General features: G+C 44.3%; 1 protein-coding gene across 4 annotated transcripts in view; it reads right to left on the bottom strand.

Annotated features, from left to right (window-relative positions):
* Positions 1–233: 233 nt before the first annotated feature.
* The window catches only part of LOC133390601 (retinol dehydrogenase 8-like), a 38,601-nt gene continuing 11,056 nt past the window's right edge, over positions 234–27,778 (bottom strand). For 2 of the 4 annotated variants that reach the window (XM_061639551.1, XM_061639560.1), the window contains 5 exons: positions 20,847–21,026; positions 19,395–19,488; positions 9,448–9,522; positions 8,947–9,130; positions 234–3,797 (listed from right to left, as the gene is read on the bottom strand). In XM_061639551.1, coding sequence (XP_061495535.1) covers positions 3,567–3,797; positions 8,947–9,130; positions 9,448–9,522; positions 19,395–19,488; positions 20,847–21,026 — 764 coding nt within the window. In that variant the 3' untranslated portion in view covers positions 234–3,566. Of the gene's footprint in view, positions 3,798–8,946; positions 9,131–9,447; positions 9,523–19,394; positions 19,489–20,846; positions 21,027–27,459; positions 27,622–27,778 lie in introns of all 4 variants that reach the window. The other 2 variants (XM_061639531.1, XM_061639541.1) reach the window with 2 other exon arrangements.

The raw sequence follows: 27,778 nt of genomic DNA, 5'->3' as shown, positions 1-27,778 counted from the left end.
ATGAGCTTATGGGAAGCATCAGAATGGCATGGGGGTATTTTCAATTTAACATTGCGGAATACAAAAAAATCCATGCTGGCTATAATATACAGCCACTCTCGTTGCTGTATAATTAGGCACTATGTTTATTGCCCATTATTGTATTTTAAACTGTGAACTGCTTTGAGTACAGGAATTTGTGGAAAATGCAGTATACTGAAAAACTATGACTATTGACAGACAAAAGCAGCCAATTCCTGTACAAAAGTATTTATTTAACAGACTACTGAATAGTAAAATGTGCAAAACTAAGGTTGCAACCCTATACACATCTACCTGAGAGTAAGCCCCAAATAATTTAATAGGACTTACGTCTGAATAAACATGCATAAGATGGCACAGTTAGGCAGTCTCTCAGTAAAACCAGTCAGTGTCCCAAAACTGGAAGTTCTTTTTGGATTTGGTAATAATTACCTCTCCTCCTGCATCACACAAAACACACACACTCTCTCTCTCTCCTCCAGAATATACCTAAATTACCTAACTGGTCAACTCCCAAGTGGATTGACAATCCCTCTTCCTACTTAGGGTATTTTAACTATTATATTTTTGTCCTACTCTTATCCAAGGAACTCAAGACCAGCATAGACAGCTCTCCCCCATTTTATCCTCACCACAAGCCTTCAAGGTAGGTTAAAATGAAAGTGACTAGCCCAAGGTGACCCAGTGAACTTCATGGTAGAATAAAAGATTGAACCCAGGTCCAAGTCACTCTCCTCTACCCCCCCTCCAAACAGTCAAGTCAAAGGTGTGCTTTGGAGTTCTTTGCAGTGTTGCCAAAAATCCTCTCAGATCCCACATGCTGGTACTTTCCGAGATGTATCGCTGCCCAAATGAGTTAAAATTACATGTGCAAATGAAGCAGATCTGTCAACTTCTTCCCCTACTGACATTCGCCGTTCCCTTGGACTCTTTCGCACTCCTTTATTTATATTCAGCCACTATTGTTCCAAGTTGTATATGAAATCAAGCCGCAGCAGCACTTAAAAAAAATATTCTCATATTTCCTTCCTGCTCCTTTTGCTCCATGTCTCATTTAGTTTTTCTCCTTCTCCTGGTTACATTATTGGTCCCTCTGGAAAATAAATACAACTGCCATTCAATCTCTATTTCAGCCTTCAGGACTGCTTCAGCAAGGGCATTCTTAAGACAGCTTCTCCATTTTTGGAGTTGCTTAAGACAGGGCTGGGCATCCTATGCCCCTCCAGATGTTGTTGGCCTCCATCTCCCATCAGCCCCAGCCCGCATGGCCAGAGGTCAAAGAAAACAGAAGCTATAGTCCACCAACATCTGGAGGGCCACATTCTCCCAGCCCTAACTTAAGAGCTAGTCTAGGACTGTCAAAAGCCGAGAGACATTTTCAGCAGGAATTCTGTGAGGGGAGATAATCAGGTAGGAGCCCAGACTCCTGTTAATATTTCTGCTTTAGAGTACACAAATGAGAGCTGATCCACCTTTAGGCAGAATGAGATGATAAGTCTGATGTGGTTGCATTCTGGACCATATCACTTCAGATTAAAGAAGGGCTAAGGATCATATTTTGAATTCAGGGGATTCATGCACTTGTTCTGCATGTACAAGGTCCCGGGTTCAATTTCTGGCACCTTCAGTTAAAAGGATCAAGTAGCAGATGATAAGAAAGACTTGTTTGAAAGCCTGAAATGCCAGTGTCAGCCAACGTAAGCAATCAGAGCAGTGGATTAGGTGATCAGATAGGAAGTTACTTTATACAAGGTCAGACTATGTTCTTAATTCTCCCACTCATATAAACCTCCCTGTAGCAAACTAGCACATCAGAAGAGACAGCTATGATGACACGTTGAATGATATGCTAGTTTACTGCATGCAGTTTTTCATTTATTTTTACATAAAAGAACATTCAAGAATATGACAATCCTACTTTCAGGGCTAACGTAATATGGGTCCAGAATTCTACCACTCAATGTCAGGGCTGGGGAACCTGTGGCCTTCCAGATCCAACTCCTTTCAGACCCAGCCAGCATGGCCAATGGTCAAAGATGGGAGGCAGGGCCAGATTACCCATTATACTTCGTAGGCTGAAGCCTAGGGGCCCGGAGCTCTTGGTGGCCCATGCAAGAGCTTCCGAACCGCCCGCCATCCCCCCGCTTCACTTACCTTTTTCTCCGCTGTTTTTTGCGGTTTGCCATCAATCAAGATGGCAGTTGAGGTTTCCCTAAGGGGCTGAAGCCTCTGCCGTCATCTTGGTTGATAGCATGCATGCGTGCTACATGCGCACGTTGCTGCCATCAACCAAGATGGCGGCAGAGGCTTCAGCCCCTTAGGGAAACCTCGGCCGCCATCTTGATTGATGGCAAACCTGCGCACGCAGTGCGTGCAGCCACAAAAAAAGCAGAAAGGTAGGTGAAGCAGGGGGGATGGGATGGGACAGCAGGTGGCTCAGAAGCTCCTGTCCTGCGATCCCTCCTGCGGCTGTTTCCATGGATCTGCCTAAGAGAAGAAGGGCCCCCCAAACACCAATCAGCCTAGGGAGCCCCTCCTCAGCTTAATCTGGCCCTGATGGGAGGGGGGGGTCCAACAACATCTGGAGGACCACAGGGTCCCCTATCCTACTCTTCATCAACCTTCCCCAACCTGGTGTCCTCCAGATATTTCTTCCCAATTACAACTGCCACCAGCCTCTTCCCAACATATGGAAGACACTAGGCTGGGGAAGGCTGCTATACATACTGTGCAAAACAGGGGTAGCCAATCTGCTGCCCTCCAAATGTTGTTGGACTTCAACTCTCATCATTCCTGACTACTGACCATGTTTGCTGTGGCTGATGGGAACTCTGAGTCCAACATCTGGAAGGCTCCTGAAGGTACCTTAGGTATCTGAAGGTTCTTTCTTTCTTTTATCCCTCAAATTCAAGCCCACTAAAAATATAAATAAAATTTATTATCTAGCAAAGTCCTGTTGCTTGCTTAGGTTAGACTAGATTACATTTTTAGGTTACTTCTGATAATGACATTCCTAAATGTTCAGAGAGGATGTGACATTGAGACAAGTCCCATGCAGTAAGGTGGAATGCTCTTTTGCAGCAGAAGATTGGGTTTGCTTGCCCTCTTCCGTGAAGGGACTTGATCTCAGCAGGGGCCAATAATTTCTCAGCCCAAGATATTTTGGTGCCCAAGGCAAAAAAACCCAAACCCTACAGAACTAAATGGCGCCTTCCACTCAGTAACTGACATGAATGTGGCACAATCCACTGGAAATGCCTCTTGCACAAGCCATATTGAAATGAATGGGAAAGACGAGAGTGCATCACCTCCCCAGTGGATTGCACCCAATGGTTCAGATCTGTCTGTCTTCCACTCTGCTTGACATCCTGAATCTGCTGCTGCCACTCCCCCTTTGCCTCATAGTAGGGCTGTTCCTGCATCCAGGGTGTATATACAACCCTCTGTCAGGGCTAGATTCAATGCTAAACTCCCTAGGAAGCCTGAAAGTGGGCTGTGCCCTATCCAGGGAGTGAGAGGCTCCAAGGTGGGGCAGCCACTTCTTCTCAGGGGGACCTGTTACAGTCCATGTCCCGCCTCTTCCTCCACTGAAGCATTTTGAGGAGGCTGAGGCTGGCTTTGAAGAGCCGGTCATGCTGGAAGATCATCTGATGGAAGGCATTGAGGGGCAGGTTCCCAGTGGGGTCAGCATGTTTGAGAGTAGTGATGGGCGTGTAGAGGCTGTTGGTCTGATACCGAAATGGAGGCTTCTCTGAAGTGATCACTTTCATAGCATGCTGCCAGGAGGAGAGCAAAGCAGGTTAGAAATGTTGAAAACCACCAAACAAATACTCAACCAGTATTGCCATTTTAAAATTCAGTAGGGGGCACAAAAATATTGCAGTGGGGAAGGCAAGATTCATTTGAAGGCCTCCTCTTCAGTATAGATGAGATTAAACTGCAAAAAAGCAGTACATTTTAAGGAGCTTTTTGGTAGGACTTAAAAATAGATGACCATATGCCCTGTGCTGATGTTTTTAATAACCAATAGCATTATCAACACAGGTCAAACAGTCACCTATTATTTTTAAGGAAACAGAACTTGACCCTCAGCCCAATTCAGGACTTTGTGTGGGAAGCAATACACTAATTCAATAAATAAGCTTATTACACTGTCTGTCTACAGCAACAGTCACTCAGGGCGGGACTACATATTGTGAAGAGGAAATGAAATTCCCAACCGTACATTTGCCTCTAATGTCACTGAAGAGCCAGGTTGGGGGGGGGGAATCAAAGAATAGAATCACAGAGTTGAAGGGGGCCTTATAAACCATCTATTTTAGGGGTGGAGAACCTCTGGCCAACAGGCCAATCCTGACTCTTCAGGGGATCTAATTTAGCCTGCAAAGCTATTTCCGCATAGCCATGCCCACCAGTCAATCAGCTGACCTCACTGGGGATGTCAGCTGATGGGGCAGGGGTCAATCCTGCTGGGTGTTGCTTTAACAGCACATTCCCTGAGGGGAACGTGCTGGCGAAGCAGACTCCTCCTTCCATGAGTCAACTTTGTCAGGTGAGCAGGACCACCCATCTATCAGTCACTCGACATCATAATGTCAGATAACTGACAAATGAGTGGTCGCATCCACCTGTCAAAGTTGGCCCACAGGATGAGGGGAGATAAAGATCAGGCGCACTGGGACAACAAGGTTGCCCACCAGATCTGTTCTAACCTGTGGCTTGATACAGGAAACCCAGAGCTAGAGCATCCCAAACATATAGTTGTCTAGTCTCTTGCTTGAAGACTTCCAGCAATGGGAGAGCCTACTGCTCCTGTAGGTAATTGGCTTCATTGTCAAACTGCTCTTACCATTAAGAGGTTTCTCCTAATATTCAACCAAAATCTATCCTACTGTCACATAAGCCCAACAGATCTGGTACTGCCCGGTTGGGCAGCAGAGAACAGGTCTTTGCCCTCTTCTATAAGACACTCTTCCAATATCTGAAGAGTGCTATCATGTCCCCCACCCCACTCCAATCTTCTCTTTTCCAGGCTAAACATACACAGTACCTTACATCTTTCCTCACATAAACTGTTTTCCATATTCCTGACCATCTTCATTGCCCTCCTCTGAACCCGTTTCAATTTGTCTAGATCCTTCTTAAAGTGCAGTACCCAGAATTGGACATAGTACTCCCGATGAGGTAATACTACTGCAGAATAAAGTGGAACCACTGCATCTCATGACCCTCCGTGGCGCAGAGTGGTAAGCGGCGGTAACACAGCCGAAGCTCTGCTCATGGACGGAGTTTGAATCCAACGGAAGGAGGAAGTTGAATCTCCGGTAAAAGGGGTCAGAGTCCACTCAGCCTTCCATCCATCCGTGGTCGGTAAAATGAGTACCCGGCATATGCTGGGGGGTAAAGAAAGACCGGGGAAGGAACTGGCAATACCACCCCATATATACAGTCTGCCTAGTAATCATCGCAAGACGTCACCCTAAGAGTCGGAAACGACTTGCACTATAAGTGCGGGGACACCTTTACCTTTTACTGCATCTCATGACTTGGAAACTATGGTTCAATGAATGCAGCCTAAAATTGTATTAGCCTTTTTTGCAGTTTCATCACACTGCTGACCCTTATTTAGCTTGCGATCAGCTACAATCCCAAGATCATTTCATGTGTACTAATGCCAAGCCATGTATTCCCCCTGATCCTATAACTGTGCATTTGATTCCCCTCATTGCTCCTACCCACACAAACCACAGAACTTTGCCATCTGTCTTGGTTGAATTATAGTTTGTTAATTTTAGCAGTTTCTATTCTATCAAGGTCATTTTGAATTTTATTCCCAACTTCTGTTAGCTATCTCTTCCACTTTTGTGTCACCTGCAAATCCGATAAGAATTTTGTCCATCCCAAGTAATTGATAAAAATATTAAAAGTAGCCATGATAGTTATGTTCTACCTCCACTGCTGGAGGTAGTAAGCCTTTGAATGCCAGTTGCTGGGAATCATAGGTGGGGAGAGTGCTGTTGGACTTAGGCCCTGTTTGTGAGCTTACCCATAGCCATCTGTCTGGCCACTGTGAGAACAGGATGCTGGACTAAATGGGCCAGTGGCCTGAGCCGGCAGGCTCTTATGTTCTTATTGCCATGCCCAGGACAAAGCCACACAGTCCACACTCAAAATCTCCCTCCCCCCAACATTAATGAGGAACCATTATTAGAACTCTTTGAATACTGTTTTCCAAGCAGGTGTGAATTCACCTTATGGAATTTTCATCTAGCTTGTGTGGACATATTTCTGTGTCCAGGGGATTTATAAGAATAAAAGGGTCTCATTAAAGTAATCCTATCTATAAGCAATAATAATTAATAACAATTATTAATCTATAAGCTGTGAGGTCTTGGCATAAGTGCTTGCTTGAATAATAAAAGCTTTAAAAGAAGAAGTTTAGACAAATGAGTTTTGCTGCTGGAAAATAAGTTTGTGGTTAAGTTACAGAATTAAGCAAAGGTACAGAGAAATTTCACATCTTTGGAGGATGGTTTTGAATCTCAGAAAGGTTTGGAAACCTTCCACCTGTTACGGTGTCACAAGATGGGGTAAAACCTGCCCTAAAGACCACCCAGAAGGGTTGTGTATGTGCCTTATATGGGAATAAGATGCATTGTTGGCTATTGATAGGTAAATTATGTATTGGTGTTAGATCATGTATGCATGACGTATAAACCAATTTAAAAAGCTATGTAACTGTGATTTTAGGGAGGACTGGCTTCCTGAAAGCCTTTCCCTCAAGTGCTTTATCTTTTTTTGCTGTTACTCAATAGAACCCCTGTACGTTGGAGCATTTAACTGGTCTTAAAAGAGTGTATCTTCAACACTTGCATTTAATCAATTTGTTAACCAAAATGAGGAGGTAGTCAAATCTTGGCTGAAATAAATATAAATTATGTCCACAGGATTCCCACAATTCACTGACCTAGTAACCTGATATTTAAAGAAGATTTTAAGGTTGTTAGTATGGCAGGATTTGTTCTTGACAAAGCCATGCTGGCTTCTACTAATCACTGCATTATTATCAAGATGCTTGCAACCTGACTCCTTTATCATCTGTTATAGTATCTTTTCTGCTATCAAAATCAGTCAGAGTGGCCATCTGTAATTTCCCAGATCCTCCTCTTCCTTTTTATTTTTAAAAAAAGACTGGGACAACATTTGCCTATCTCCAGTCCTGTGGCACCTCACCCATTCTGCAGGATTTCTCAAAGGTGAGACAGAGATTCTGAGAGTATGGCAAGTCCCTTTAGTACCCTAGCACACAGTGCTGCTGGCCCAAAGGACTTGGGACTCCTTTAAAGGTAGTCAAATTCTCATCAATCTTGAATTCCATTTCTGACCCTCCACTAGTAACATGCAAATGTGCACACAGTTCCCTTTTTGGGAGAAGATCCTTCTTTTTGTCACCCATTAGCATGTCACAATCTTTAGTGAGCAGAGAGCCTACTATTTCCTTCATGCATACATGAAAAAGCCCTTTGTTGTTCTTCAACATCCCTCACGAGCCTTAGCTCGTTCTGCGCTTAAGCTTTCCTGATCCACAAGTCTGGGCTGCCTGTCTTGGTGACCTGTCCCTCCTTCCATTGCCTTTCATTATTTTCAGCTCACACTAAGCTTTTTGTGCAGCCACATTGGCTTGGTCAGATGTCTCAATTTTGCAATTGTTTGTGATTGCACCTTTAGTAACTCCTTCTTGAGAAACCCCCACCCATTTTAGGCTCCTTTTCCCTATTCTTGTATTTAGCCATGGAATCCTATGTAATACTTTTCTTAGTGAAATAAGCCTTCCTGGAATCCAAGGTACATAATTTGACTACACTCACCTTTAGCTTTCTATAAGATCAAGAATTCCAGCATTACATGGTCACCTTCCCCCATTATTCCTGCTACTTTAATCTTATTGACCTCTCTTTCTTGCTGGTTTGGGTCAAGTTAAGGGTAGCCAATCCCCTTGCTCCTTGCTCCACCTTCTGAAAGAGGAAGTTGTCAGCAAGGCATGTCAAGATTTTATCTATTAGTAGAGTTTGTCTCCCAGAAGATAATCAAAGTAGTTGATTATCTCCATTAGTACCAATCTTTGCATCCCTGAAACATTGGTACCAATTTCTTGCTTCCTGAAAACTTGTTTCAAGAAATCACCACCCACATCAGCATCCTTGCAGGATTGTCTGCAGTAGAGTCTGATCAAAGAGATGTTTCTTTCTTTATTCATTTTTACCTTGATACATTGGCCAGGGGGGGGGGGCAGCCATCTTTTTTCAAACCAAGAACTTCCCTGGGAATGAACAATGGCACTGTTCACATTGGGCCAGTCTCAATGAGGAATGCTACCAGCCTACTCTGAACCACAGATTGAAGTGGAAGCAATTTTCATTTTGGGGGGTGGAGTGGGAGACAGTAAAGAGAAAGAATGGCTGCAACACTCTGTTGCCTCTTACAGTAAACCTTCACCTTGAAAAAATTTAGAAACTCTGCCCACCCCTGAAAGTCTCCAAAATCCACCCACTCCTTTCACGATTGTGTAAACCTTTACAGGTGGGGACTACAACAAAATATTGTACTGTAACCTCCCTCCTAAAAGGAGTGCTCCTGTTCAGGAGTCAAGTCACTCCCTCCAAGCAGGGCATTCCATTCTCCCCTTCTCCTCCAACACTTTACAAGTTTCTCTTTTCTGTCACTCTACAGAAACGTATTTCTGCAAACCTTGGAGAATCTCCCTTTTATTTCTCAGCAGTTTTGGCTACAATCTTGAGTGCTATTAGAAGGAGTCATGGGCCATGGCCATAGCCAACAATCTTAACAAGCATTGTAGGGCTGGCCAGCTGCTTTCCTGTGGGCTTCAGAGCAACAAGGGTGGGTGAGAAGAAGCTACCGTCCTACCTCCGCCACCTCTTCTGGAGATTGCCCCAGTGCAGTGAAGACCTCCTTGGAGTAAGTCATGTAGAAGCCCTGGAACATATCCAGTGTTTCTTTATCCACTGCAGAAAGATCCATATTGGCTACGTCTTCATAGAGCTTCCTCTCAAATTCTGTTATCACTGGCCCAGGTTCAATTAAGCTGATGCTGCAGAATGAAGCAAACAGTGGGTAATTTGAATACTGGCCTTCCACTACTTAACTTCAAGGTCTGTTGGGCAGAAAAGGGCCATATAGGTAGCCTATTCTCACAATTGCTTGCCAGCAGGGATCTTGCATCTAGGCCTCTGGCATTCAGGCCAGCCACTTCTTTTTTGCTTTAGTACACTGTTTTAGTTTTAGTCTATGCTGCGGAGTCTTGCAATAACAATGCCCTAAAATGCCAGAAGAATGGACTGTGCATAAAACGTGACATCTGGTAAGCAAGAGTGACCAACAGGTCATAGATCGGAAAGTTGGACTTACCGTGAAGTGTACTTCTGGTCAGCGGAGAATGGAGCAGACAGGAATGGGTTAACTCTCCTGGAGGCAGGGTCAGCACTATAACACAAAAGTTTAACTGGTGGCCGGCCGGAAGGGGAGGAACCTTCTCCCGTTTTTCAGTTTGTAACACAGCTGTAAAAAACCGAGTACTGAGCAGCCGGCTATTCCACCTACATGAACTTCAAATTTGAACAGAGGCTAGAATAAGAACAAGCGTTAACAAATCAGCACACGGTGTCAAGAAGGGATGAAGGGAGCCTTACTACTCTATCCAGAGGGTGAGCGACCGGCGGTTGCCAGAGGGTTTCCGGAAAGGTGCCCTCCCCATCCCACTGACCACTTCCCCTGAGCGATGTTGGAGAAACAGGTCGCCCCCCAGCTATATAGGCTCACGTCTGTGGTGACTATGGAGACTGTTGGAGCTTTGAGGGAAAGGCCTTTCTTCAGATGAGGTAGACATCCCCACCACTGGAGGGACTCCTGCACATGCCTCGGGAGGGTGATGAGCCATTCTGGCGTGAAGTGATCTGGTCCTGATATGGAAGCAGCAGCCACTGCAGGGCTCTTAAGTGGAAGCGCACCCACGACACTGAGTCTATGGCCGCTATCTTGGAGCCCTGCAGCTGAGCCAGGTCCATCAGAGGAGCCTGGCTGCCTTGCAGGCATGTGTGCAACTGGCGCAGGAGCTTGTCTGTGCTATCAGTGGACAGGAACAGCTTGCTTTGAGCTGTGTCGATGACCACTCCCAGATGTTGAAGGCACTGGGTGGGTATCAGATAGCTCTTGTCCCTGTTGATGATGAAGCCGTGGTTCTCCAGGCACTGGATGGTAGTCTCGAGATCCCGTTGCACCACTTTAGCTGAAGAGGCCCTCACCAGAAGGTCATCCAGGCAAGGGTATACATGGACTACCTGAGTGCGAAGGTTTGCCACTGCTGCTACCATTATTTTGGTGAACACCCGCAGGGCCGAGGCAAGGCCGAAGGGCATGGCCCTGTATTGAAACTGGTGGTGGCTGTGCGCAAAGCGGAGGAAGCATCTGTGCTGCTGGAGAATGGGGACATGCAGGTACGCCTCTGTGAGAGCGATAGATCCCAGGAAGTCCCCAGGTTGAATGGCTTCCACTATAGACCTGAGCATCTCCATCTTGAACTTCTTTGTCTGCAGGGATTTTCAGGAATTTTAAATCCAAGATGGTGTGGTAATTGCCATTGCGTTTGGAGACTATAAAGAACACAGAGAAGACTCCTGAGGACCACTGATGCTCTGGCATGGGTTGTATGGCGCCTATCTCAAGGAGGTGAGAAATGGCATGCAGGGTTCTCTGCCGCTTCTCCGGCTGATGAGATGGAGGAGCTGTCCTCATCTGTCCTGCAGAATGGTGGCAAACTCTAGGGAGTAGCCAGACTGGATGGTGCTCAGTATCCATTTGTCTGAGGTGGAGGCCGCCCAGGCATGTGCAAAAAATTTAAGTATGCCCCCCACCTGGGCCATCCTGGTGTCATGCATGGCTTTGCTTGACACTGGGCTTGGGGTTTTGATGATGTTTGTTGCCTCCCCACACTGGAGGGTGTGGAACGGGTGCGCTGGCAGGAGGAATTCCAGAAAGAGTTCCAGGACCCCCAGAACTGACGTGTAGTCCTGTAGGTAGTTGGATAGCCCTTGGGACAAAAGGAATGTGAAGCCTTCTTATGGGATTTGTCATCCTTCCTGGGAGTGGAAGGAAGAGCCTTCTTTTTATCCTTGGTCTCCACCAGGTGGCGCTTTAGAAACTTGCCAAAAAGCTGCCCACCCAAGTAGGGCAGAGCTGCAAGACGCTTTGGAGTGATGGTCCACTTCCCACTGTTTCAGCCATATATTGCGTCTTACTACCACTCCATATCCAAGAGCTCTTGCTGAGTACTGTAGGCTATCTAAGGAGGAATCTGCTAGGAATTCAGCTGTTTTAGCCAATTTGTGCAGCCCCTCCCTGACGTGTCTGGCATCAGGGGGCACTTCTGATAGTAGCGCTTTAGCCCACTTTACTGCAGCCCATGCCAGGAAGGAGGTGGCTGCCAAAGCTCTCATGGCCAATGCAGATGCTTCGTGTGCGCGTTTTAAGATAGCCTCACTGTGCCTGTCACTTTGGTCTGAAAGAGCATCCACTCCTTCTTTCTGTCTTAGCTGTCTTGGCTCTGAGAGCAGACACAGGCTTGTCAATGGCCGGGACCTGAAGGGTTGCCATGGTCATGGCAGGAAGAGCATATAGTTTTTTTGGACAGAGCATGTGGAGTTTTGGATTTGGCTGGATGATCCCATTCTTCCTTAACAATGTCCTTGAAGAACTTCGGAAAGGGAATGACCATCTTCTGATCCCGACCTGGGGAAGACATTTGAAGATCCCTGTTCCCCTTCGTCTAGTTCCCTCTCCTGAGGAGTTTCCTGAGGGGGTTCTAATTGAAGGCAGGCCATAGCCTTAGAAATCAAAATAGGATAGGAGTCAGGAGAATACAGCCTCTTATGCACTGGGGGTGGCATAGGGGAATCCTCCCCTGAGAGTTCCCCTTCTTCCTTTTCTGAATCTGATGCAGCAGATGATGGGGGAGTGTCCTCCCCCCAGGAGCTTGGGCTAAGGGAAAGGCGGTCAGGTGGGAACCCAGAGATGGAGCATCTTTTGAGTTTATCTTTGTGTTGCTGAGGCTTCTGTAAGGAGCCCCTGCTTTTACTCTTCCCCCTTTCCCTAACTGGGCTGGCCTCCCAGGAGGAGGAGGAAGAGGAGGAAAATGAGAAGAAATCATGGCAGTGTGCCCTGGAGTGCTTGGAGCCTTTTTTCCTATGTGCACGGGCTCAATGCTTGCCTAAGGAAGCCCCTGCCTCCTTCATCATGGCCTTGTTAAACCAGGCCAACACGGCCAAAGAGGTAGAGGGCTTATCTAGATGGTGAGATTTGGCATGCTTTTTTCCTGCAGGAGCCATGTGTGCATCTTCCCCTCCCCCTGGCTGAGTAGAAGGGAGCTGAGGAAACAAAACTATTTCAGGTGGGGAGTCTAGCATGCTTCCCGCCGCTGAGGCTAGAGTGACTAATGGATTGCCTAATTGAGATGTAGATTCCCCCCCACTCAGGGTCTCATCTTCCTCCGCAGAGGCACGAGAAGGGCTGTCTCCCCCAGGCACAGTTAAAAATCCCAGCTAAAGAGAGAAAAAGGCCCGGGCTGGAGCTGCCCCCCCCCCATTAGAAAAAGAAAGCTTAGAGGCTTTACCTGAGAACAATGCGACAAGGAGGCCAACCACGCTTAGCGGAGGCCCATTGCCCCAGGGGTTTTTTTGAATCAACAAATCGCTTTGGATACCAAAAGACCAATCTCTGCTCCTCCAAGTTCTTAAAACACTCCTGAAAGCTTCCCTCTCCTTGGGACTGTGAAAGAGCGTTCGATAAGGGACAGCAGGGAGAGGCGCGAGACAGATCCCGGCCTCCACCGCTTCCAGGCACTTCCAGCGCCTCTTCAGAAAGAAAAATTCCTCTCTTCCTCCCTCCAATCTGGCTATTCAGTGAGGGCAGGAAGTGAAAGAAGAGAAGCAGGAGTCTGTTGCTTCGACTGCAGTTGATGATGATAAACTCTGAGCAGAAAAATAGCTAAAACTGTTCCTGAATCCCTTATGGGGACCCAGGAGGAAAAGGCTGACTCTGTTTCTTACTGAAGGCAGAGTCAAAAACTGGAGAATGGGAGAAGGTTCCTCCCCTTCCATCTGGCCACCAGTTAAACTTTTGTGTTATAGTGCTGACCCTGCCTCCAGGAGAGTTAACCCATTCCTGTCTGCTCCACTCCTTCGCTGACCGAGAATGCCAAATTCACCTGAGAGAAAACACACCATGAAGGTACTGTATGATTATTTTGGTTCAGCAGTAGTCCCTTAATTTTTGTTGCAATAGGCAAGCTTGCATGCTCCCTTGTAAAAAAGGAGATGTTCCCTTTAAGGGATATTTGGGAAATATCCCATGTACCTGTTTACCATGATGTAACTTCCTAATAGGTGGGATTAGTTACCTGACTTCCTCCTCCTTTGTCCTGGGGATTCCTGCATAATCTCCATTACGGAGCTTTTTACCACTGGGAGAGGCCACATGGCAGATGTTCTCCTGAGAGCATCACTACCAAAGACTAAAATGGACTAAGACTTCTACTTTTTCTTTCATCTAAGCTAGAGCCTATGTTTCCTGAACATATGAAAGGTCGTGAGTAAATATTCTTTATCTTTTTACCTAAGAAGACTCTGTGTGTGAGTTATTTGACTAACTAGTATGTCTGTGGGAAAAGTGTGGACTGGTTTATATTCTCACTCTACTGCTTGTATTTGTATCTCTGCTAAGAAATAGGAACACAAAACCATTTCCTATTTCATTTTATATTTTTTAAAATACCAAACAATTTTAACTCTTTCAAGCATTCCCTCCACCAATTCGCTACCAACAATGACTAGAATAGGCAGATTTAATAGCATAGGTATTAATGCTTCTGCACACTTATTATAAATAAAGGAATACATTTATACCCTTCTCTTCAGCCCACAATCATAAATAAAAAATACAATGCTATACCAATTAATAAAACAGAGAGTTAAAAACCAGAGAAAATAGACCAGGCACAGGTAAAAAGAACTCAAGACTAAAAAACACTCCCCATGAGGAATGTGAGGAATTTAATTAGTATGTGTCTCTCATGCCTTCTTTGAACCTCAAAGTCTCTTAAGCACTTAAACGTGAAAGGAAATTTCATCCATCATCATCCACATTAATACTGAACTTGGGTGGTCCTGTGCATATCAGTTCTGAAGTGACACTGGGACACCCAAAAATAAGGTGAGGTTTCAGTCTACTTGGGCAGCTGTCCAGCTATGCAGTAGTATATTAGCTGGTAAATTAAAATAAAGAAAAGGGAGGTGGGGAAGAAAATGGCCTGTAGGCTTCCATGACCTACAGGATGTTGATGGTGTTCATATGCCGGGATAAGGTGGAGTAAGGAGAATGAAACAAGGGCAGAGGGTACGAAAAAGAATTGGCCTGCTTGAGTTTCTAACACCTTATAGCATCCCTGTGGGAGGTTAAATCTGATGGGTCTTGTGCTTTGAGGATTATTTTTGATGGAATTCAACAAAGAGCGTTCTTGGCGGGTGTTGTGCCCTGGCTTCGAAACCTCTTACCAATTGAGGCCAGTATAGCCTCCTCATTGATAGCCTTCTGCTAGCAGATAACAAGTAAAAAAAGTTTTATGTAAAAGGCATTTGGCCTGCTGAAGTGATTTGTTTGGGTTTACTGTATTGTACTTTAAATCTTAATTATACCGCCACAAGAGTGGCTGTAGTTATAACCAGCATGGATTTTTCGCATTCTGCAATGTTAAATTGAAAATACCCCCCCATGCCATTTGGATGCTTCCCATAAGCTCATTTCAAAACAAACCCCTACAAAATTTATAATCCTGAACTCAGAAATGCTTGCTTAACAATCCTCTCAATTTTCATGGCAATACAAAAAACAGAGGCAATCCAGAGTTCAAAGCGTAAAAAGAGAGAGAGAAAATCCAGACACCTGTTGGACTTTTTTCTGTCATTCTCATAATTTGTTGAAATTAATTAAAATTCAACCACGTTCACAGAGTGCCTGTAATCCTATTACTGACCTTGCCCCATACTCTGACCTTCATCTTGTACTGCCCTACAAATTTGTCAAAAAGCAAAGACAATTTGGGTTGGTGTTTCAGTCCAATCCACTTCCTGTGTAGCTTGGAAGAATTTGGTAACATGTGCCTCTGAGCATATGGTGAGTGGTGACAATACCTGCAATCAGCCCAAAAGACAGAAACAAGATATGTGCTGTGCTGATCTATCAGGGAGGAAGCAACAATTTTAGCAGGGAGAAAGCAACAATATTAAAACAGTTGATAAGAGTTCAGATAGTCAATTTAAAATATGTGTGATTTACTTTACAATTTTAGTGAAGTTTCCTATAGTAAATCATTTTCTTTTGATTCTGTTTCTGTGAATATGTGAAGTACAGCAACACTTTGCAACACTAAGAAAACTCCAAAACAATTGTGAAATAATGGCACTGACTATTCTGCAGAACAGTTTCCAATGGACATGAGGAGTGTCTCAGTTTGCAGAAGATAAAACAGTGGGAGGTCTAGCAAATTTCTAGGTGTGCTCTATGTTTTTAATTGACCATGCCCACCTTTCCTTAAGTGGAGTGGTTTAAGCATAGCAGGTTGGAACACATGCACCTTGGGCAGGCCAAGTTTGTTTTTTCCAACACCTAGAGTCATTGCTTAAGTAGCAACATATTGTAATCAGTCTGATTTTACATCAAACTGCAGTTTCAGATTCAACTGTTAATGCCCCCGAAATAGCAATAGCATAACCTCCAGTTTGAAACACAAAATGTTGTCTTCACCATCATATGATACTGAAAAGGCTTTGAAATTAATAAAAGTAAATTTGACACAGATTTCTAGGATGAATAATGACAAATATAATTTTCTAGGTTAGATTCTCTGTAGAAACAATAGTAACACAGGAACGAAGCAAAGTAAGAAGAACACCAACAAACATACAAAAATGTGATTCTCCATCTTTGGAGATGGCAGGTGTTGCCACCACTCACCATATGCTCAGAGGCACATGTTACCAAATTCTTCCAAGCTACACAGCAAGTGGATTGGACTGTGAAACACCAACCCAAATTGTGTTTGCATTTTTACAAATTTGTATGGCAGTACAATATCTCAGAGAGGAGGTCAGGTCTCCTGCTCCCCTGGTGCATTCACTATAGCTACCCAATTTCTCTGCTTTTTAAAGTTTGATAGAAATATCTGTGGGCTGTAGGTACGTCCTTAAACTGCAAGGTTTTTTGCCTGTTAGCGAATATGTTTTTAACTGGCTGCTCCTGCTATTTCATCTTTTCTTATTTGATTATACTGAGTTTACTATCTTCTATTTATTTGTTTGTTTGGAAAGATATGTAGACCACTTAATCACAAAACTCTAAGCAGTTTATTACAGAGCTTGGAAGTAACTAGCTACAAGTAACAAATTACTTGTAATTCATTACTTTTTTGATTAACGAGTGGGTAATTCCTTTACATTTTGATTGTAATAGAACTAGGAGTAATTTTACTACTTTTGTGGAGTAATTGTAACGTTTCCAGAATTACTTTTGGGTATTACTTGGGGGGGAGCAGGGGAAGTCTTCTGCTCCTCTGATTTGTGGATGAAAATCATGTGCCTCAAACTGGGCTTCTGTGTCACTCTTTCCTCATGCTCTGTGGATGGGAAGGAGGCGACGAGGGAGGAGGCGGAGAGTTAGACGGGGTGGAGTGGAGAAAACAATTATTTAAAAAAACAGATACTGGTGGTGAAGAATGGAGTGGAGGGAAAGAGGACCCGGAGGTCAAGAACATGGATAAAGGAGGAGAAGGAGGCAGCAGCAGAATGGAGATAAAGAACTGTGGAAGTGAAAGATGGCAACGTGTGTGTGTGAATACTGTGTTTGCACTTGGCACACAAAGTGGCCTCCACCACCCTCTCTGGCTACTGTGCTGCATTTGCAGTACTTTAACTTTTTTGCATCTCAGGGGAAAATGTTCGCTTGACTGTGTGTCCCTTAGTTGGTGGCAGGGCAGGGTCTGGGAGGTGGTTAAGTGAAAGAGATTATGCTGGCTGGCTGAGGGGGAGGGGGCTGCACTTGGTTTGATGTGCAAAGATCTGAGTAGTGGCCTCAGCCTCCCTCCCCACCACCCTTACCAGCGGAGAGGCTACCACTGCTAACTTACGGATAAACAGAATTATTCTACTACCTCTGTATGTGTGTGTTTATTTGTAATGTTGTTTTAGGCTACTTAGAGGTGCAGCAGCCAAGGCCAGCACCTTGTAGGCTTTTTTTTTTAAAGTAACTGAAATGTAATTGTGCTGATTACTTTGGAGGAAATGTAAAGTAATCAGTTACTTTCAGAGCAATTGTGATTGTAACGGTAATTACTACTTTTTGGGCCATGTAACTGTAACTTATTACTTTTTAAAAGTAATCTTCCAAGCTCTGGTTTATTGTGTTCGGGCTTATTATGTTTATTCTTACACTGACTGGTTACTTTTTCACTATGCACTCTATTGTTAGGTGCCTTGGGCATTATATATGGAAAGGTGGGCTGTACAATTTAAAAAATAAAAGGAAAACATTTAAAATTCCTCCTTCTTGCATTGCATGGAGAGATTTCAGGAAGGGCACAGAAAGGAAGAAAATATACTTTTTCCTTTCCAGCTGACCAGAAGCCTCTCCACCAAATATTTAGCAATGAAGTACTCAGGTTGAAAGCTGACATCCAGTCCTGAAGCTGAGCCCTTCAGCATTATATAACGCAGCAGGAAGCTATTTCTGGGCAAAGACAGTAAAAAAAGGTGTCCTCCTGAAATGTTGTTTGCCCTCCTCCTCCCAGAGGCCTGTATAAGACTTAGAGCCCAGATAAGCAGCACTCCTGTTAGGGGCTAGCGATACATTACGACATTTCATTACAGACCTCCATTTGTTCCTAAGTAACAATGAAATTATCTCGATAAAAATTTCCCTTTTGATTAAGTGTCATAATAAGCAGCAGTTCCCCCTTTTAAAAAAAAACAATTTGCGCTGTGATCCATCTTGTATTACTTCCCTCCCCCATGAATTCCCAGTATAGATAATACTGTTATTTGTTATATAACTCATCTCTCTGCTGAAGAGAATGGTGCAAATTTGCTGATCCTAGTTCCCTTCAGAGCTTGAATAACTTGTATCTGAGTGAAAGGGAGGGCCTGTGTAAAGGAACAGACCTCCTGATCCAAGGACAGGAGATCAAGAAACAGGGCTTTGTATGAAGCCTCTTTGCCTGTTGCAGTCTGGATTGTTCCCAGAGGCTGCAATCCTATACTTGTTTACATGGGAATAAGACCCATTGATCTGAGTGGGATTTCCTTCCAAGCAAACACTTATATGACTGTGCAGTAAAGCACCTATTTTTTTTAACCCACTGACCAGGAGTCCCCAGTGTTTAAATAACGCTCCATGCTCCCTAGCATCTATAACCTAGGTTGTTAAAATTTCTCCTTTACAAGCTAATGCCTTTGAAGAATTTAAGAGCTATTGGATCAGATGCTGTAGTCTTTTCCAGCCCAGCATCCTGTTTTCCACAGTTTCCAACCAGATGGCCTTGGGAAGTCCACAAGCAGAACATGAAGGCACTAGCCCTCTCCTGCTGCCCTCTGCAAGGCTGGTGGGACACTGCTTAAAAAGGCTTTCAGCTTCCAGTCACTATGGGTCAGATTTAGGAGCCTTGAACCCTTTATGTGGACTTCCTTTTCAGATAGGTTTAAATGACTAGTTGTTTATTGATAGTTTTAATGCCGACTGTTGATTTCATTTTGTCTGTCTTTCTGTGTATTGTTAAAATATTTTAAGTGGGAATCCAAACTTGCTTTGGGAATCAAACAGGACTGAAAAATGGATTAAAAACAACAATGCCAAAAAATGATAGAGAACATGTTAATTTCAGCTCAAATATTAGTAGCCACAACTGGACTAGAGGCTTGGAAAAGTACATGACAGAGAATATTAATATATATGGTAAATTATCATAAGAAACACTAAGGTCGTAAAACAACACAGAAACAAACCAAAAAACCAAAGCTTTGTTGGAACATTAGTAAACGTTTATACAGTCCAGGAAACAGAGAACAAACTATCAGAATGTTGAAAGAAAAGGACTGGGAGTTATCTAACTAATTATTACAGACTGATTCAAGGGAAAGCATTTTTCTACCACACTAGACTAATCTGGCTCTCAATAGCCTAGCACTCCAGCGGCTTCAAGTCCCTCTTAGTGGTAGGGGAATCCCAGCCATGACATATCACAATCCCCCAATACTCACTTGATCCCAAATTTCAGGGCCTGCAGGGCCAGGCTCTCACAGAAACCTTCCACAGCAAATTTGGAGGCTGAGTAGATGTCATTGAAAAGGAGACCTGTAAGGAATTGTATGTTAGAGAAAGATTGCTCCTATATATGTCCTCTTACTCTTGAGTTGGGATGGAGAACCTATGGCCCTCCAGATGTTGTTGGACTGCAATTCCCATCATCCCTGACCATTGCCCATGCTGTGTGGGACTGATGCAATTGGGAGCTGAACAACAACTGGAGGGCCACAGGTTCCCCATCCCTGCTCCAGAACAAATAAAAACATAAGAAACTCCACAACCAAAAGGAATCACTTGCCAATCAGAAGTAGAGCTTTTTTTACTACTCCTGCTCCTGTGCTTTTAACAGCAGGGTCAACACACAGAAGTAGGGAAAGCTTTTCTTGGCATGGACACAGTGAGGGGGAAGCTTCATTTGCTTGTTTTTTGTATTCCAGGTTGCTGTTAAAAGCACCAGATAAGGGCCAGTAAAAAAGGTGGCAACCCTAGTCAGAGTAAGGGAATTCCAAACGGAAGAATAATCTTGCTAGCATAAAGGCACTCATTCATTAGACTGATTAAGTAAAATCATAGGAATGGGCAATTTATTTTATGAGCAGCAATTAAAAAGAACTTAAGTCTATTCAGCCAATAAAGAAAAGGGGAGACATCACTTTGCAAAACATTCCACTATGCAATCAGAGAGAACAATACAGGAAAGAAGGAAGAGCTTTTAGGGTTCAAAAAAGAGCCAACAGGTGCCAGCCACAGAGTGTTAACAAACCTAGATCAGAAATATAAAGATGTTTTGTTTTATGTTATTTTACAATGAGAGTTATCCTATTTGGGAGTAGTATCAGTGGGAAGGGTCTAACTGGGTTAAATATGTTGTTGGATAAATTTATGAAGAATGTGTTAGATTTCTTTGTTGATGCCTCCTTGGACTCAGGAAGGATGCTCCTCCCCATGAATGTGATCTTGGGTCCCCTTTCCCTACTTTGTGGTTTGTTTTTCCTGCTGTGGATGGCTAGGTTTCATTTGCAGAATGTGCCTTCACCCCTTTGTCCTGTAGCAAAGAAGGAGTGTAACTCAGTGGTAGGGCACCTGCTTTGCAGGAAGAAGGGTCTCAGGTTCAAATCCCAGCATCTCTAGGTAGGGCTGGGAAGGATCCTGATCTGAAACCTAGAGACCCACTGCCAGTCAGTGTAGACAAGATGGACCAATGGTCTGGCTCAGTACAAAGCAGTATCATATGTCCTGAATGGGAGACATGAACAGCCTCTATTTAGACGATCTTCCAGTTACAAGAAGAGGAAAGAATCTACTGCTGCCATGTGTCTTCCTCATTATCATGCTATTGGCTAATCAATGTTTGCTACCCAAATACTCCCTCACAGAGCCCTTCCCATCTCCTGGATGGGCCTCACCTTGCAAGCCCAGGACGCTGCTCATCACAACAACATGTCCCTGCTTCTGCCGCTTCATGTCAGGGAAGACTTCCTGGATAAGGCGCACCAAGCCAAAGAAATTGGTATCAAAGAGTCGCTGTGCTGAGGCAATACTCTGGCTTTCTACTGGTCCAATCATGCCCAATCCAGCACTATTCACTGCAAAGGGAAGCACTCAGTTAGCAACAGAGAGGAGGGCAAAGTGCTGCTTCTCAAATATCCCTTCTGGGAGTGTCACTGAGAGAATGAGAGGATGGTGTCCATTCTACAATTTACCTTCTACAAACATGTGGCTTTTACAAACAACTGGATACTCTAGCAATTAGTAGTAAAGGTGAAACTGCCCTCTATGAAGGGCCAGTGTGGACACCCTCTGTAAACTGCAGAACGATAGCAGCACATTCAGCTGCAGAGCTCCTGTTGTGCCCCACCTACAGCTAAGAGTCAGTTCATATGACCATCTTGCCATGTTGCAATGTCAGGCTCCAGGGTTTATGCTCCAGTATCCCTTTGCCTGCTTCACCATGAGCACAGATCAGTTTGCCACATCCTCATCCAACCTGCTTGTGAAGGCTTTCACAATGAGGTGGAGCTTCACAATCTGCAAGTTTCATGGAGTGATCATATGAGTGCTTTTGTGTGAGGAAAAGGGCAACCTGGATTGTTTAAGCCCCACAGTCTGCTTGCCAACCAAGTTGCGAGAATTGGCCTCTTCTCTATTGCCCAGATACGCCCCAGTGGCTTAATCCAGAGTGAACAAAATGAAACACTGGGCTACTTGGATCCAAGTCCAATCCAAAGTGAGGGTGACAATGTAGCCAGGGCTGGCTGCTCCCAGGGATACACAGGCCAATGTGTGCAGAAGGATAAACTCAATGGTATAGTGTAACAGGTCTTGTGAGAAAAACCAAACACTGAGGCAGTTTTCTGGAGCTGTAATCAGTTACGCGGGCTTTTATTACAAACCATTGATCAGTAAGAGAAAACACAAAATATAAAACACAAGATCACAGCCTCAAGCAAATCAACTGTAAAAAGGACAAGCTAAGAACTAGCAATCATAGCAGGTCCAAGAGACAATCAGGTTTCTGCTCAGAAATAAATGCATTGGCTCCCCTCAAGAAGAGTCTCAAGAATTCAACTGAGCAACAGTCTCATAAAGAAGATATATTATGCATTCTCTGATCCCCTGATAGAAAAGAACACATGGGAAGTCTTTTCCACCTCAAAGAGTAATTATCTTTATCTTGGAAGCAAATGCGGAGAAATCTGACATTTTAGATCTTTGAAACCAAAACATTAAAATGGGCCCACTGTTGTTTAGGTATTGACCAAACACTTAAATAAGGCATACACTTATTGAAAGCAGACCAAGACAGGCCCAAACACCATGGCATCAGAGTTTCTAATTCACTACTTTTTTGCGTAACGAGTGGGTAACTTCGTTACATTTTGCTTGTAACAGAACGAGTGGTAATTTTATTACTTTTCAGCTGTAACTATAACGTTTCCCGTGTTACATCTGGAAGTTACCGGGGGGGGGGACAGGGGAAGTCTGCTCCTGTGGTTGGTAGACAAAAGACATGTGCCTCATACTGGGCTTCTGCGCAGTGTTGCTCTTCCCTCATGCTCTGTGTTAGGAGGCACGAGGGAGGAAGTGGAGAGCCAGACCGCACCGGAGGGCGAGGCAGAAGCAGAAGCTGAATGGAGGTGAAGAGCTGAGGTGAGTGACGATGGTGTGTGTGTGCCCCCACTGCTCATCCTGCTGCCCCCTTCCCGCCTGCCACCTCCTCCCCCCTCCTGCTTGTCGCTGGCTCCCCCCGCCTGTCGCTGGCTCCCCCCCTCCCTGACCCTGCCTGTCGCTGGCTCCCCCCCTCCCTGACCCGGCCTGTCGCTGGCTCCCCCCCTCCCTGACCCTGCCTGTCGCTGGCTCCCCCCCCAGCCTGTCGCTGGCTCCCCCCCCCAGCCTGTCGCTGGCTCCCCCCCAGCCTGTCGCTGGCTCCCCCCCCCAGCCTGTCGCTGGCTCCCCCCCCCAGCCTGTCGCTGGCTCCCCCCCCCCAGCCTGTCGCTGGCTCCCCCCCCCCAGCCTGTCGCTGGCTCCCCCCACAGCCTGTCGCTGGTTGTGTGAAACAGCCATCACAGGTCTTTATACACAGAGCTTTAATGCAGAGTCATCTCTTAATAACTGTGACTACTGTGTGAAGCAGTCTGATGACTTGCAGTTAAATGTGTGTACTGCCTTAATTGGAACAGTACTGTGTGTAAGACAATATGGAAACTGGTGTTTGATCTCTGATGGAGTGAGAATTGCGATATACACATGAGAACTCAGCCTGAACTGGTCCTTAGAGCAAAGGATGAGTTCAAAATTCACCATCTGTATTCACCTCCTTTTCCTAATTTGGACGTTGGCTCCCCCCCCCGCCTGTCGCTGGCTCCTCCACCCACCTGTCAACATTGAATAAAGCAACTGCTTGCAACAACAAAATAGCACAAACCATGAAACAAATCGTTGGGAACTTGAACAGAACTGAAAACAACCTCCTTTGGAAGCTTTCTGGAACACACGTATTGTTGCATGTTTTGTATTTGAGGATTCCGTGCCATATTATTCCCCACATCTGGGCTTTGGCAGGTGGAGAGGTATGCTTAACTTACTCCATTTCATTGCCATTATGTTGTATTTGTTTTCCATGTTTGCACAGATGTAACTGTAAAAACCTGATTCAAATGAGAGCTATGGGAGCTTGGGAAAACCCACCTGGAAAGGCAGCTTGGAGACGCAGTAGAGATTTTTTTTTTTAAGAATGGCATCAAGAGATCATTATAAAAATACTAAAAAAAAGTGACTGAGACCAGAATCGTTAAGATTCAATAATGAAAAAGGCATGCAGTCCATTATCTGACTGTTCTTACTGGTAAATGAAGAGTTTGTATTATGAAGAAAAAGGATGTCTGTGGTTGCTTGATTACTATGGAGACTGTAGATCCAATGTGGCTATGATTCTCACGTGGACATAAACTAGGGTGACCTAAGTTGGAGCCTGACACGTGATGCTAGATTTTTGGTCTTCTGATAAGGGAGCGGTCTAGCTGAGCTAGTAAAGGTTTTGTGAAAAACTGGCAGGTAGATACTGACCAGCAGCATCAGAGAGTCAGAGGGCTGAGAGCTAAGCATCAGATGAGTTGTTCAGGAGGCAGCAGGAGAAAAGAGCTGGTCCATGAATCTGTTGACCCAACAGCTTCCAAAAAGCAACTGAATGTTTATGGCAAGGAAGCCAATGTAGTTTCCTCCAGATGTTGTTTGATTATAGCTCCCATCACCCCCAGCCAATGTGGTCAATGCACAGGGATGATGGGCCCTGTTGTCCAGCAAAATCTGGAAGGCACGTTAGCTACCCCTGGTTTATGGAGTCAAAACTGGCTGCCTGATCATTCTTGGCATGTGAGTGAGTCCCTGATCCTGACCATTCTTTAGATAATGATTCCTCCATCTCCTCCTGGCGAGGGCTCTGAAATAGAATGCCTCATGCGCCACATGAGCAGTGTGCAGTTGGGCTTGTTGCCTCTGAGAACAGGTATGAGCAGATATATGTTGCAAGTGCATCCCTATTTCTACCTGCAAAATCCTGAAGGGTATGCACGCACCAAGAATCATCTCTTGCAAATGTCTCCCCTAAATAGCAATGGAACTAGTGAAAAGATGGGCCTCCAGCCCCTTTTGTTAGGTCAAAGGGGCACCCACTGCAGAATCTTTTCTGTAGTGACCCTACCCTAGAATTAGTCCATCTCCAGTAGTCATAATTTGATCTTGCTGGTATTTCACTAGCACCATAATTGACTCATGTACAGATGTTGTTTTGGAGGGATTTGATGTTTTAGTTGGTACTTTAATTTTTAGATCATAACATCTGTGTATATATATTATTTAATGCTGAATTATAACTTGTATTGTAAGATGCTCAGGACTCAGGTGGAGAGATCAGGGTAATGAAAATTAAATTTCCCCCTAAATTTCCCCTAAATTATTTGCAAGTGTCCTTTCATAATACTCAGTGAAGAAGGAAAAGACACCTCCAAGCAAATTTATAACAGAAAATAATAAATAGACTCAGAAGACAAAATGCAGGAAAGGCATTTAAAATGTTCTTTAAGACTCCAAAAGCATCCACATTGTTATAGCTTTTTAAAACACTGCTTGCTTGCAAAAGGCTTTCCAGCTCGATCTGTCTTTGTCAATTGCTGATACCAGTTGACATTCTAACATGATTCTGTGTTTGCCAAAGCATCTTACGGTGCCACTTTCAACATCAGAGTCGATCTCGATGAACATTTGAATGCTTTTGCAAACCAACTTTCTCCCAATGAATAAGAGGAACAGCTTGTGGTGGATGCTCAGAACTAATTTTGCTATATATAGAGGGAGCCAATGAAGATGCAATCAAAGCCTGCTACCATTTAAATACTCAGTACTTCGTCTGTTACCTTGACTAGTGTAAAGTTGGTTCCCGAGGTAAAAACTAAGTTTGGCCTTCCTCTTTTTCTACTCCCTTCTGTTTTTCCCAGCATTATTGTCTTTTCTAATGAATCATGTCTTCTCATGATGTGTCCAAAGTATGATAACCTCAGTTTCATCATTTTAGCTTCTAGTGACAGTTCTGGTTTAATTTGTTCTGACACCCAATTATTTGTCTTTTTTGCAGTCCATGTTATCCGCAAAGTTCTCCTCCAACACCACATTTCAAATGAGTTGATTTTTCTCTTATCCCCTTTTTTCACTGTCCAACTTTCTCATTCATTCACAGAGATCGGGAATACCATGGTCTGAATGATCCTGACTTTAGTGTTCAGTGATAAATCTTTGCATTTGAGGACCTTTTCTAGTTCTCTCATAGCTGCCCTCGCCAGTCCTAGCCTTCTAATTTCTTGACTATTGTCTCCATTTTGGTTAATGACTGTGCCGAGGTATTGGTAATCCTTGACAAGTTCAAAGTCCTCATTGTCAACTTTAAAGTTACATAAATCTTTTGTTGTCATTATTTTAGTCTTCTTGACGTTCAGCTGTAGTCCTGCTTTTGTGCTTTCCTCTTTAACTTTCATTATCATCATGGTCTGTGGGTGGGTAGGAGGCGACAAGGGAGGAGGTGGAGAGTGAGACGGGGTGGAGTGGAGAAAACAATTGTTTTAAAAAATGGATGGTGGTGCTGAAGAATGGAGGGGAAGGGAAAAGGAGCCAGAGGGCAAGAACATGGATAAAGGAGGAGAAGGAGGCAGTAGCAGAATGGAGATAAAGAACTGTGGAGGTGAAAGATGACATCGTGTGTGTGTGTGTGTGTGTGTGTTTGCACTTGGCACACAAAGTGGCCTCCACCACCCTCTCTGGCTACTGTGCTGCATTTGCAGTATTTTAACTTTTTTGCATCTCAGGGGAAAATGTTTACTTGAGTGAGTGTCCCTTAGTTGGTGGCAGGGCAGGGTCTGGGAGGTGGTTAAGTGAGAGAGATTATGCTGGCTGGCTGAGTGGGGGGGTTGCACTTGGTTTGACATGCAAAGATCTGAGTAGTAGCCTCAGCCTCCCTCCCCACCACCCTTACCAGTGGAGAGACCACCATTGCTATCTTATGGATAAAAAGAATTATTCTACTACCTCTGTATGTGTGTGTTTATTTTTGATGTTGTTTTAGACTACTTAGATGTGCAGCAGCCAAGGCCAGCACCTTGTGGACTTTTTTAAAAAAAGTAACTGACATGTAACTGTAGTGATTACTTTTGAGAAAAAGTAGTAATCAGTTATTTTCAGAGCAATTGTAACGGCAAATACTACTTTTTGGAGCCATGTAACTGTAATTTATTACTTTTTAAAAGTCATCTTCCAAGCTCTGCATGGCATACATGGTCCACTAGCTAATGCACGTCGTTCTCACATACCAATATCTTTTATTCTCTGTTTACTCAAAGATTTAGCTTGCAGTACTTCCAGTGACAGCACAATTTTTCTCCATTAACTCACTTTTCCACAAAGACTGAGGGAGTTAGCCAGCACCTGATGTGCCAGAAGCCTGAAGGAGAAAAAGGAGCAAAAGTGGAGCTAATAATGAATAAGCTTTCCAAGCTACTTAATGAACTAAGACTGGCTTCCAAAGTAAGGGCAGCAATGGGAACACATTTAGGTGTACCCAATATAGCTCTAAGGATTGAATTCTTTCAAAAGAAAGTTTGAGTTCTAGAAACCATATTGAGGCTCTAGTGGAAGTAGCATCAACACTTTGGAATTCCCTCTCCTTAAATATTAGACAGGCACTACGTCTGTTGTCTTTTCAGTGCCTACTGAAGACCTTCCTCTTTCAACAAGCGTTATAAGTAGAAACCTTATCCCAGTCTGCATCTGTGCTGGAATTGCTTTTTAAGATGTTTTTAAAGGTGTTATTTTTTATCGTTGTAAAATGTTTTAAAGATGTTTTGTTTTAATATCTTTTGTTTTTAAAATGTGCTTTTTTTTAAACTGTTTTTGTTTGCCACCCTGGGCTCCTTCTGGGAGGAAGGGCGGGATATAAATTTAATAAATAAAATAAATAATTAAGTGTTTTCCTACCGAGCACATCCACCCTGCGCTGGGGAATGCTGTCCACGCAGCACCGAATTGACTCCTCACTGGTCACGTCCAGCTGCTTGATTTCAAGAGTCTTCTCCAGCACAGGCCCTGCTTGCTTTTCTAGTGCTTGACTCTTCTCCAAATTCCTCATGGTGGCAATAACTAAAGAGATGGGGAGGGAGAGCGGGAGGGCAAAAGTCACCAGTGACATGACCGCACTGATCTCAAGCTATAGAAGGTCTGTCTGGGACCAGGGGTCCCTCTTCAGAAATACTGAAGGCTGCAGAGCTGGGCAGGTGGCACTTGCCAACTGGAGTAA

The sequence above is a fragment of the Rhineura floridana genome, chromosome 1 (assembly GCF_030035675.1).
Source record: "Rhineura floridana isolate rRhiFlo1 chromosome 1, rRhiFlo1.hap2, whole genome shotgun sequence".
In the NCBI taxonomy this organism is placed as follows: domain Eukaryota; kingdom Metazoa; phylum Chordata; class Lepidosauria; order Squamata; family Rhineuridae; genus Rhineura; species Rhineura floridana.
Note: the sequence above shows the minus strand (reverse complement) of the source record. Positions and strands in the feature narration are given on the sequence as shown.